Raw genomic sequence first — 12,644 nt, 5'->3', positions numbered from 1 at the left:
TTGTCATATAAAAGTACTATACAACCTTTTGTACTTAATAACACCACTATTGACGTCGTGGACTCTGTGAAATTCTTAGGACTTGTTGTAGACAACTCGTTAAAATGGGACTTGCACATCGAAGCTTTATCAAAGAAACTAAGCGCTGCCTGTTTTGCGATAAGATCAGTTTCTAAGGAACTTAACTTATCAACCTCTAGAATAGTCTATTATGCCCTTTTTGAGTCGCATCTGCGTTATGCTCTTCCATTCTGGCTGGAGTACTTGCTGCACGACAAAATTTGATCGTATTTTCAAACTTCAAAAGAGAGCAGTTCGATATTTATTGGGACTGAACAGTAGAACTCACTGCCAGAATTTCTTTAAAAATTTCAAAATACTGACTCTTCCTTCTTTATTCATTTTTGAATCCGTTTGCTTAATCCGCACGCACATATATGCTATTCCCGAAGGCAACTTCACAACTATCCACTTAGGAATGCCTGAGCACGATCTTTATCTGCCAACCCCCAGCTCAGAACTAGTTAAAGGCTCAATACGGGGTCTTATGTCATATATATATATATATATATATATATATATATATATATATATATATATATATATATATATATATATATATATATATATATATATATATATATATATATATATATATATATATATATATAAATGTAGGGCTATTCTATAAATATTTTTTAAAGCAGGTTCTATACGGCTAGTGGACCACTCTGTACAGGGTGGGTCAAATTCGACGTTTTTAAATGGAAACACCCTTTTCTATAGGAGATAGACGAAAACTAATATCGGTGTCTGGAGCTCAATTTTCATCAAAAACATGTTGGTGAAAACCGCACATCAATATCTGTTACCGTTTCGGAGTTACGGGGTGTTTTTCAAAAATGTGCATTTTTAACAAATCGCTGTAACTTTTTTGCGATGGAAAATTTTGTATTTCTATGAAAACATTACCAAAGCACCTTTTTACATAGAATTTAATGGTTTAAGTATAATTTTTTTAAAATTAATGTTTTAAGAGTTATCAACAGAAAAATTAATTTTTTATTTGGGACACCCTCTATATTTTTAATTAACTGAAAAGAATTTAAAATTACCTTCCCAAAAATATAGCACACTTGATATTTTATTATAATCCCCTTCGAAATACAGAATTTTTAAAAGTTCGCCACTTTTAACTAGTAGGCTTCGTACCCCATATTGATGATATGCCCTTAATGGAACTCGAAAACATATTTTTCCAGCAACGCTGAAGTTATCAGCAAATTTTTGCAGCCAATTTCAAGAATAATAATTGTATAGCTAACCAAGATCCCAGCCGTTGGCCGTTGAAGCCGCCTGACTTAGTGTCCATGGATCTAATCCTATGGATATATTTGCGGAAGAATAAAGATTCCTTATTCTTACGTATAATCTAGACAATAATTATAAATACTTAGCAGTTATGAAAGGGTATCTTTCACCCCCACTGTGTTAATGAATTCCGCGATGAATGTTCAAAAACGGTCCCGTCTGTCCATAACAGAAGACAGTCGATATGTCGAACACCTGTAGCAAAATCTCATGTCTTGGTATGCTATTTATTTTTATTGTTATTAGATATAGTTTAAATGTGTTGATGTTGGTTAAATATATTTTGTTTATAATTGTTATAAAATTCTGCATCTCTCATAGCCAATATTATTTTCGTTTTAATTGATGCTCACAGCTAGAATTTTTTGCATTACAGCCGGTGCCGTTCAAAGCCTACTTATTTAAAGCGGGCGAATTTTTATATATTCCATATCTCGAAGAGGAATCGAGCAACATATCAAGTGTGTTATATTTTTGGAAAGGTAATTTTAAATTATTTTCAATAAATTCAAAATATACAGGGTGTTCCATATAAAAAATCAAATTTTCTGTTGATAATTCTTAAATTATCAATTTTTAAAAAATTATACTTAAACCATTAAATTGTACGTAAAAAGATGATTTGGAAATGTTTTCATAAAAATAAAAAATTTTCCATAGCAAAAAAGTTACAGCGATTTGTTAAAAATGCATATTTTTGAAAAACACCCCGTAACTCCGAAACGGTAACAGATATCGATATGCGGTTTTCACCATCATGTTTTTGACAAAAATTGAGCTGCAGACACCGATATTAGTTTTTGTCTATTTTCTATAGAAAAGGGTCCTATATTTAAAAGCGTCGAATTTGACCCACCCTGTACATTTTACCTGTTCTTATGTAGTTTCAAGAATTTCAGCATCGACTATAGAAAAATTTACGTTCAAAAAAAAGCGCAAAATTCGTATAGTTTTTGACTAAAATTATCAGTTAAGTTTTTGATTACAAACATCAATGATTATTTTGTAGTATATTATGTACTTATTAGGTTACCTTTGGTAATTGAGGCTCTTTGATTTCTGGTTTATTATCTGGAAGTTCTACAGTCCATTCGTGATTGGGAGTTTCAGAGTTTTCACAACTTTCTCCTAGTAAAAGCTTACAAGCATCCCTTGCATCTGAAAGAATATATAAGATGAGCGTTAAATAAGTGCAAATATTTTCAGGGCTGGTAGATCTCGATAAAAGAAACATATTTTCTCTTTGCCGATTTTCAAATAAGTCTAAAATAACCGAGAGATATTTTACTTTGAAAATTAAAAAAAGATGATTTTTCGCTTAAATTTTGAGAGCCACTGTATCTTTTCTGGGTTTTCTTTCTTGTAAATTTAATATATTACCTACCGGGTGTTGCATTGACGGACGGGACATAGGAAATCCTATGTAAATTTTAATGGGGTCAATTATTGGCTTCCCTAATTATTTTAGAGAATAATTCTATTTAGGTTTATTGAAGAGCACTAAAACCCACATTCAAAAGAATAACTTTAGATATTTTTGATTAGCTCGTTTACGAGTTAACGCCGATTTCTTTTTAAATATTTTATCTTATTATGGCCCTGTATTTACTTATGAGCACCAGTCAAGGTAAAAGATAACTGTCAAATGAAGTTGTCATTTCAGAAATTTACCTATTTAGTGCTTTATTATTATTGAAAACTCATTGGAATTGGAAACTACATCGGAAATCTTAAAAATGTATTTATAAATACAAATTAATATGAATTAAAGTAAAATAAAGTAATCAATTATAAGGTTAATTATAGTATTATTACAATATTCAATAACTTATTAATTTAGGTACTATTAAATGACAACTTCATTTGACAGTTATCTTTTACCTTGACTGGTGCTCATAAGTAAATACAGGGCCATAAGAAAGGAGAAATATTTAAAAAGAAATCGGCGATAACTCGTAAACGGGCTAATCAAAAATATCTAAAGTTATTCTTTTGAATGTGGGTTTTAGTGCTCTTCAATAAACCTAAATAGAATTATTCTCTAAAATAATTAGGGAAGCCAATATAATTGACCCCATTAAAATTTACATGGGATTTCCTATGTCCCGCTCAACGATGTAACACCCGGTATATGTTGCCGTATTATGAAGATATTATGTTTTAACTAAAAATTTCAAAAATATCCAAAATTTTTTTCAAAAAATTCCAAAAAAAGTTATAGGGGTGAGCCACTTCTGAACGACACCTGGTATTAACTTTATGTATTGTTACGAACATTAAACCATCAAATGGGACAATAAATAAGCAGAAAACCTAATCGGTTACACTAAATTAACTCCGTGATGAGAAATTATTCGTAATGATTGAAAATTCGATGAAATACCTGAGATAATCGCCAGTACTGGCAACAATTCCGGTCCATAGGAGTCGAACAGCCCGGAACAAACCTCCATGTCGGTGAATCCGGCACAAATCAAGACAAAGTACTGCTTGATCATGTCGAATGGTACGCCAGCCGTCAGTTGGTTCTTCAAAAATTGAGCAGCTGGAAGAAGAGTTCTTTTTTTATAACGTATATCTTATTAGTACCCCCTTTTTTTTTAAATGTAGAATGTCTAGATTTAATCAGGGGGGTTAATCATTAGGGGTTAATCATGGGGTTATGCGACTTTACAGATCTATTGTGTGTTCCCCTTTCTTGAGTTATAACGAGTTGTAACTATAACTGTTTATATATTAATATTATATAAAAGGATCTGGCGCAGGAATTTACTGCAGCAGTCCAAAGACTGAAATCTACCACAGTCTTGGAAAACACACCACAGTTTTCCAAGTTGAGCTATATGCTATTGAAACATGTGCGCAACTGCTTGTAGAACAGCAATACACCGGGAAAACAATATGCATATTTTCGTATAGCCAAGCTGCGTTGAATGCACTTGAGGCAACGAAAAGTACGTCTATGACGATTCTTCATTGTAAGAAAATACTCAATACATTAGGAGACAGGAACAAAGCGTCGCTAATATGGATACCGGGACATGTCGGTCTAGAGGGAAATGAACGTGCTGATTCTCTCGCCAAAATTGGAGCAGGCTCGCCATTCGTGGGCCCACGAACCAACACTTAGCATTCCAAAAAATCTTGCAAGAGACAGGCTCTGTGAATGGGTTAGGGGTGCGACGTTCCGGGACTAGAATTACATAACGGAATGACATAACGGCCTATGTTAAAAGGCTGGGTCTTGAGGGTGAACTTTAACGCTCTTTTTAAATTATAGAGCTTGTAGAAACTGAGCCACAATAGGCCCTCGCGGCCGCAGTGGAGGGTCCCATGAGACCCACTCTTAGTCAATACAATACAATATAATATAAACAGTTATAATTTACATCAACAAAACTCACCTTCTTAACAGCACTTAAGAGCCCTTACTACCGCTTTTTCGTTTAAAATATTCTAATAAAGTTGCGATGACTTTTTTACGGCTATTAAGCTATCTTGTACCACTTCGCACTAAAAGAAGTTCTAGAAAGAACAATGTTCGACTGCAAAGTCTGCTAGTAAAACTAAAGTGTCAACGCGAATGACAATGTCAGGAAATTAAATAAATGTGGCAACTTGACATTTTTTTACAGCAGAGCTACTACCTGAATTCCCCAGCGAGTAATTTGAATTCCAGTTAGTCAGGCCGACACCGAATATGTCCATGCTTGGCAAGAATGAATTTAAAAATTGCGCTCTCGATTACGTAACTAAAAGTAATTGGTCTGGAATATACAGGGTGGTCCGAACTGTATTCCGGAAACTTCAGCAGCATATTCTGCAGATAAAAACAAGTAAAAAAGTTCTTATAAATGTATGTCCTAAAATGCTTAGTTTCGGAGATACAGGGTGTAGAAGTTTTATTTTTATTTCGATTTTTCCAAATAATTTCTGAAGTAAAATCAGTATTAGAATGAAATTTGGTGTCTGGGAGTTTTTTGATATGAGAAATTCGAATTTGATGTTAATATGGCCCCTACTTATAAAGGGCGCCACCTACATATTTTTAACTGGTTTGAAGAGTAATAACTTTTTGTCCGCACCTGTATAAAACTACTAAGTCAAAAAATATACATTTACGACGTTTTTAACGTAAAAAGATCTCTTACTAAAAATCGCTACGAGTAATAGTTCTCGAGATATTTGAAATCGAAATTATCAATACCTGTCATCATTGACATAAATTATAAACATGTTGACTAAATAGTTAATAGACGGAAATCATAAATATGAAATGTTTTTGTGCCAAATCATCATCAATCATCTGTTTTTCGAAGAAAATTTTATGATTAATTTAACAAAATAAAAATTTTCCAAATTTATCTTTTTAGTCAGATAACTATCTACTCAACATGTTTATTTTTTGTCAATAATGACATGTATTGACTATTCCCATTCTAAATACCTCGAGAACGGTTGCTCGTAACGATTTTTACTAAGGGACATTTTTCACATAAAAAAATACGAAAATGTATATTTTTTCACTTAGTAGTTTTATACAGGTACGGACAAAAAGTTATTACTCTTCAAAACAGTTAAAACACATGTAGGTGGCGCCCTCTACAAATAGGAGTCATAATGACATAATCAAAATCAAATTTCTCATGTCAAAAAACTAGCAGACACCAATTTTCATCCAAATATTGACGTTATTTCAGGAATTATTTTGAAAAAATCGAAATAAAAATGAAACTTCTATACACCCTGTATCTCCGAAACTAAGCATTTTAGGACATACATTTATAAGAAGTTTTTTACTTCTTTTTATCTGCAGAATATGCTCCCAAAGTTTCCGGAATACAGTTCGGGCCACCCTGTATACAATTTGTATAGGTAAACTCAGTTTTTTACACAACCTGTGTACCCAGTTTTTCTTAAAAAACGGTTAACATAATAAAAAATAACTTCTGCGTTTTTCTTTATCTCAATTAAAAATAGTTTATGGGAATTACTACCTTACCTGTTTCACATACAGGACAAGTGACATTCAAGCCAATAATGTCCCTACTATCCGATCCAAATGCTATGATTTTTCTGAATTCAGTAGCCTTAGAATTACGATCATCATTGTCGTTGAGGCCTTCAACCTTAAGGTCCTATATAAATATAAAACTTTTTTATTTATATAGCTACTACAATTGACTACAATAAGTATGTTTTAATTTTAAAAATGATTAATCTATTTATACAGTGTGTCCCAATACTCCGAGTACATAGAACTATTACGTATTTTTGGAATAAAAATAAGTTCATTGGACACAATTCACCTCTATACAAAAGTAGAAGTAAGAAAAAGTATGGGAAGGGTAAAAACTACCCCCACCCCTACATAAATTTTAGTATAAATATCTTCCAACTCAACCGACGGACGACCGATTTTTCTTTTCGTAAAATGGTCATTCTAGTATTTACTACATTTTTTGTCTCTTGTAAAAAAAACGCCACATCGCATAATTTTTGAGAAAAAAATTTTTTGCAGCATTTATTTTACCAAAACAGACCTTCAAAATATAGAGGGAGTTGCAAAATTCCGCGGACATAGAACAACTACGTATTTTTTTAATCAAAATAAGTTAATTCCACATAATTTACTACTAAACAAAAGTGCTTCGTTTGTCCGTTAGAGGGCATCAATCAAAAATAAACCTGAATGTTAATTCATTTAAAAATTATTATTTTTTAAGCTTTTTATGAAGTTTATTGTCAAATATTATTTGTGATAATAACATAAAATGCCATATTTTTGCCAACTAGATTATTAGAGCATAATAGATTTATGCGCCTTCATAGCTTGATGTGACAAAAAACATTTTTTGGAAGTCAGCTTTGGAAAAATATCTTTTTTCCTCACAATATTTACGCGGTGGCATTTTTTTAACAAGAGGCAAAAAATGTAGTAAATGGTAGGGACCATTTTACGAAAAAAAATCGATCGTCGCGTCGGTTGAGTTGGAAAATATTTATACTAAAGTTTATATAGGGGTGGGGGTAGGGTTCGGAAAACTACATGTCACTTTTAAAAACTACATAAACTACATTACATGTAGTTAATGTAGTTTATGTAGAGGGTGTAGTTTATGTAACCTATGTATGTAACTATCAAATGTCAAAGGTTTGAGGTGAGGTTATAATAAGTTGAAGCTTTAAAAACAAATAATGTATTTAAGAAAACAGAAGAAATATCATATTATCTCTATTACACCTCATACAAAGGAAATTTATTCATAATATCAATACATAGTTTATTAACGCAGTTTTCATGTAGTTAATGAACGAGAAAAGACGTAGTTTTTGAAGAAAAACTACACGTAGTTGATCAGGTAAATTACGTCTTAATTAACTACTTCCGAACCCTGGGTGGGGGTAGTTTTCACCCTTCCCGTACTTTTTCTTGATTTTTGTGAAAGCCAAAAACACTTAGCAAAATATATACAGCCAAAATCTCATTCAAATCGGAATAACGTTTCTTAAAATATCTGAAAAAATCTGTTTATTTTTTTAATGTTTGATGCCCTCTAGCGGACAAACGAAGCACTTTTGTATAGAAGTAAATTGTGTCCAATAAATATATTTTGATTCCATAAATACGTAGTAATTTTATGTTCACGGAATATTGGGACACCGTGTATATTTCTTTTAAATTTAAGGTAATTTAAAATACGTTGATAAGGTTGTTATTATTACAATAAAATTGTTAATATTTTAAACAAACATTTATTTGTTGTTTTGCATAGTGCATAACGATTGTTGCACAATTTTTGATAATTATCACATTCTCGCTCAGATTTGAATTGCTTTAAATGCCAACAAAATCTTTTAGATAGCTTGACTGTAATAAAATGCAAAAAGACATTAAATTTATAAATTAAAAAAGCCATAAAATATTGGACAGGTACTTACGGCGTGGCATCTAGATACTATGTAGTAAAAGATATGAGGATAAAAGAGTCACAAAATCCGTCGTATGATTTAAAAAAAGTCATAGTCAGAGTAGTCTTTGAAATAACAATGGATGATAATTTCTGTAGGACTGACCCCTACCCCGCTGGCAAGCTAACCTTTAGGTCGGCGTTTACATGTATAGAAGTGAGTCGTTATGGCAATCTAGTAAGTCGGAGTGAGCAAAAATATGAAGTATTTATTACATAACTACTTAATCTGACGCTAGATTCCATGCGCTTGGGAAAATACTCGCCTTCTGTCTTTATTCAGTACATCTTATTTTACTAAGCGTATTGACCGTACTCTTCGTACACATGGAAACCAAGTGGAAACCAGAACCCAAGACCAGAAAAGCCGACCCTTAGTATACTGCCTTGTTCTTAAAAAAAATAAAATATCTATTTTTCAACTAAAGGCGAACCAAAAACACGGTAAAACACAGCTTATCTTGCTTTATTTGTTTTATAATGATAGACAATAGATAGCTCTCAAGTGTAAATCTGATTCTTAAATAAAGTTCAAAATTCCCTATATACAGGGTGAGTCTTAAGTGCAGTAATTTTCAGGGCTTGTAGATCTCGATAAAAGAAACATATTTTCTCTCTACCGTTTTTCAAATAAGTCCGAAATAACCCAGTTATTTAAGTCTGAAAATTAAAAAAAAAATATTAATTTAAAAAAAAAATGAGAGCTACCGGATTCTTTCGGATTGTAATATTATCACTATTATCAGAGGTTAAGAAATTATACGGTGGGAAAATTTGCGGTAAACCAGACAGTTCTAAAAAGTTTTCTAAATGTAGATAAATATTTAAAAGAAAATGCACGATTTTCAACATCTTTTTTGGGAAGAATTCCTGTTCCTGTGTGTGTTCCTGGGGTTGAAATAAACATATTCGCTAAATATTAAAACGAGTATTAAAATGTTTTGTTTAAGACTTACCCTGTATAAATATTAACAATTTTTTTTAACTTATTTTTATTTTTTTTAACTTCATCGACAACTTTAAATATTAACATTTTTTTTTTAACTTATCAAGACAACTTCCATCAAACATTACTTTAACGTTCATAGCATCAGATAAGGATTTTTCATTAACGGGGCAGTATAATATGTCAATTAGTATTTTTTCTTTTAGTTTGTGAGTTGTATCAATGTTAATATAAGGGCCTCTTACCTTTCCATACGTATAATGGGGTTTCAAAAAATGTTTTTCAGACCCCTTCAGTAAAGGCGATGTATGTGGTGGTAATTTATAGTTCCAACCATCATCGAATTCAAAGGGAGGTGTTTCTTGCAAAGGAGCTTGTTCTGAAAACAATAGAATGATAGCCTTTGAAATGTATACCAGGTGTTTTTCAAAAGTAAATATCCATAACTATTTAATTCTTTCAAAAAAAATCATATCAAAAATTAGGTCTGATTCACGTATTCAATTGAAGGAATGGCTGCAATAACCAGAAGGCAGAAATTTTGCTAGCCAAAGTAGGCAGCTTCAAGCTGCACGGTTCTTGCTACAACCGAAAGCAAGGCAGCTTCAACTAACGTTGCCATTTATGTACTGTTAAATGCAGATATGTGATTGTTGAAGGCAACGATCGGACTATTTTTTAAAGGGCAAAATGAAGCTACCTGGCTATTGCAGCCACCTCTTCAATTATTCACTTCCTGCTTCACCGGAAATTACTACAAATTTTGATTTTAAAATTGTATCCTCATCCTCGATATTTTTTACTATATTCGATAGAAAATGGTATTCTGAACAACTTAAATTTCAATGTTCTTGCGCTCATAACGAAAATTTGACTGCAAATAGCAAGTATATGGTACCAAATTATTCGTAAAAAAAAAGCTTTTTCCAAGTATGTTAATGAGTGACCATTCACTTCATTTGAAAAAATTGGGTTATGATTAAAAATGCGATTTAGGTAGCTTTTAACCGGCTATCAGAAAAAATAACGAAAAACACTAGACAGTCAAGTCTATTTTTCTATGCCTCCTTGATTAAAAATTAATAGTACATACACATGACACTATTTTCAAGCGCAATTGTCAAAAGTTGACATATGAGATGTAAATTTATTCAGAATGTCAAAAGTTGTAGTAATTTCCGGTGAAACAGGAAGTGATCGAAACTAGTTGAATACGTTATTCAGCTCTGATTTATATCAAATACATACAAGACTGGAGAAACAGACAGCGGTACCATAGGCCTTTATCCGAGAACCTAATTCTAAAACCACAAAGGAACTGCTAATGCTTAGCAGGAATAAAGTGCGGATTACAACAGGTTTCTTAACAGGACAAATGGCTTTCAAGGGTTACCTGAACAAGCTCAACCCGTATCAAGCAAGTTTTTGCTGCAGACTGGAATAAAGATCCTGAAACAGCAGAGCACATAATACTCGTATGCCACTGCGAGGCTCTGGATCGCAAACTACACTTTTTATTTGGGAAGCAAAGGCTAGAACCGGAGGAACTATGCTCCCATCCTATCAAAGACCTACACAAATTGGTGCACAATACAGGGATAGGAGAATAGGTATAGACACATAGAAAGGGAAACTAGGGAAAGGCTTCACAGGTCACAGTGTTTCCGGCATAGGACGGCCCCTTATTAAAAAAACATACAAAATCACGTATTGTTATCTGAAAAAATGATAAAGTTATAGGGGTGGGATGAGTAGCTTTTGAAGAAGACCCTATATATAAAACAATAATGTATAGTAAATTTTCAAAAAAGTCACCCAGTCTGGAGATTTATGGGAATAAACCATAGAGTTTAGAGACATCTATAATAGCAAGTCAATAATAGCACATCATTTTTGCAAAGATATTTAAATTTGAGTTTAAATATCTTTGAATTTTTGTCATGTGTTCAAATGTAAATAGCTCTTATTTGATTTAAATAGTATGTATAGGTAAGTATATAAGTAAATTAAACAAGAATTCAACTTTTGCAATATCGACATTTCTATGCTATGTTTAAAATAAACAGCATTACGAAATCCACTAATTTAAGGTGAATGCATTTTGCCTACTTGCTTCTTGTATGATTTAATAAATAAATTATTGTAGAGAAGGTTCACGAAAATGTAAAATTAAGATACGATCATAGTTAATTGTTTCTTTTTATACAAATTGTAGGATTAAATAACTAAATAAAATTACACTTCCAAGGTGTTAAATGTAATAAGAAAAAAAAATAACACGAAAAGTCTTTTTTTATTGCAATTGCTGTGTTTATGACACGCAAATATGCAAATTTCAAAGTACATACATAATAAGTGTGTGTTTCGGAAATTTGACCAACGTTGATGTCATCCTTGAGTTGTTTTATAACGAACTTTATACCATCAATTACTAAAGACAGGTTTGTTGTCGCTAATAATCGTAAAAATAAATAAATTATGGATATTTGCAAAGTATTATTTGAAAAAAAAATGTTTAGTAGTGATGAGTGTCTCTAAAATACAAAAAAATCTACGGTTCCTTTTTTTAATTCTTTGTTGAATTTACTAAAATAAATAAATTAAAACTGAGATTAATTAATAGGTACCTATCTTAATTATGTCCTTTATTATGCAGTATGGCCCCGGCTCGTCATTACAAGAAGAAACACTTTTTTATTATTAACATTTTGAGAAAAATGCATTATTTATAAAAAAAAAAACTTTGCTTGTTATGAAATGGTTAATGCCATTAATAATTTTTCAAACTTCAAAGTACATACGTACGTACAAACTTCCATACTGTTTTAGAAAAAATAAAAATAGAATTGGTTGTAACAAAATTAAAGAGGCCCACATTTTATCTAGTTCAATGTTACGGATAGGGTGATACTAGTTATCGGAAGGGGTGATGTTAACAACAGCAAAAATATGACGTTAATTAAAATTAATAATAACCAACTATCAAAAAATGAAAACGAAATGATATTACCATAAAAATACGTTTTGATTTTTAGGACTTCTAATGAAACATAATATTTTCATTTTTTTATCTTTTTCTAAAAGAGTATGTATGTAAATTTGGTAAAGTGTAAACAAAATTAACCATTCTACAGGGTCCGGCAATAGTGCGTCGGGCATCTGTAGCTCCTAAAATATAAAACTTCAGAATTTTGTTTAAGTGCAGACCTAAAGTATGTACCAGGATGTATTTCAGGAAAATATTTTAACTTCTATAGGGTGGCTCAAAAAAGTGTGAGTGGACCTGGATGATTTTTTTAAATGGAACACCCTGTATATTATTGCATTTTTGGCTTCCTTTCAGATCACTTTACATA

At 31.8% G+C, this 12,644-nt stretch overlaps 1 protein-coding gene across 1 annotated transcript in view; it reads right to left on the bottom strand.

Moving 5' to 3' along the window:
• LOC115875899 (sphingomyelin phosphodiesterase-like) overlaps window positions 1-12,644 on the bottom strand; it is a 37,999-nt gene that overhangs the window by 21,459 nt on the left and 3,896 nt on the right. Inside the window, exons 2-5 of the mRNA XM_030891464.1 lie at window positions 9,534-9,667; window positions 6,374-6,509; window positions 3,755-3,916; window positions 2,405-2,529 (exon numbers count right to left, since the gene is read on the bottom strand). Of these exons, the coding sequence (XP_030747324.1) occupies window positions 2,405-2,529; window positions 3,755-3,916; window positions 6,374-6,509; window positions 9,534-9,667 (557 nt within the window). The remainder of the gene's footprint in view (window positions 1-2,404; window positions 2,530-3,754; window positions 3,917-6,373; window positions 6,510-9,533; window positions 9,668-12,644) is intronic.

This window comes from Sitophilus oryzae, unplaced genomic scaffold (genome assembly GCF_002938485.1).
Source record: "Sitophilus oryzae breed Bouriz unplaced genomic scaffold, Soryzae_2.0 scaffold_1396_pilon_pilon, whole genome shotgun sequence".
Lineage (NCBI taxonomy): Eukaryota > Metazoa > Arthropoda > Insecta > Coleoptera > Curculionidae > Sitophilus > Sitophilus oryzae.
This window is presented reverse-complemented; position numbering and strand designations above follow the sequence as displayed.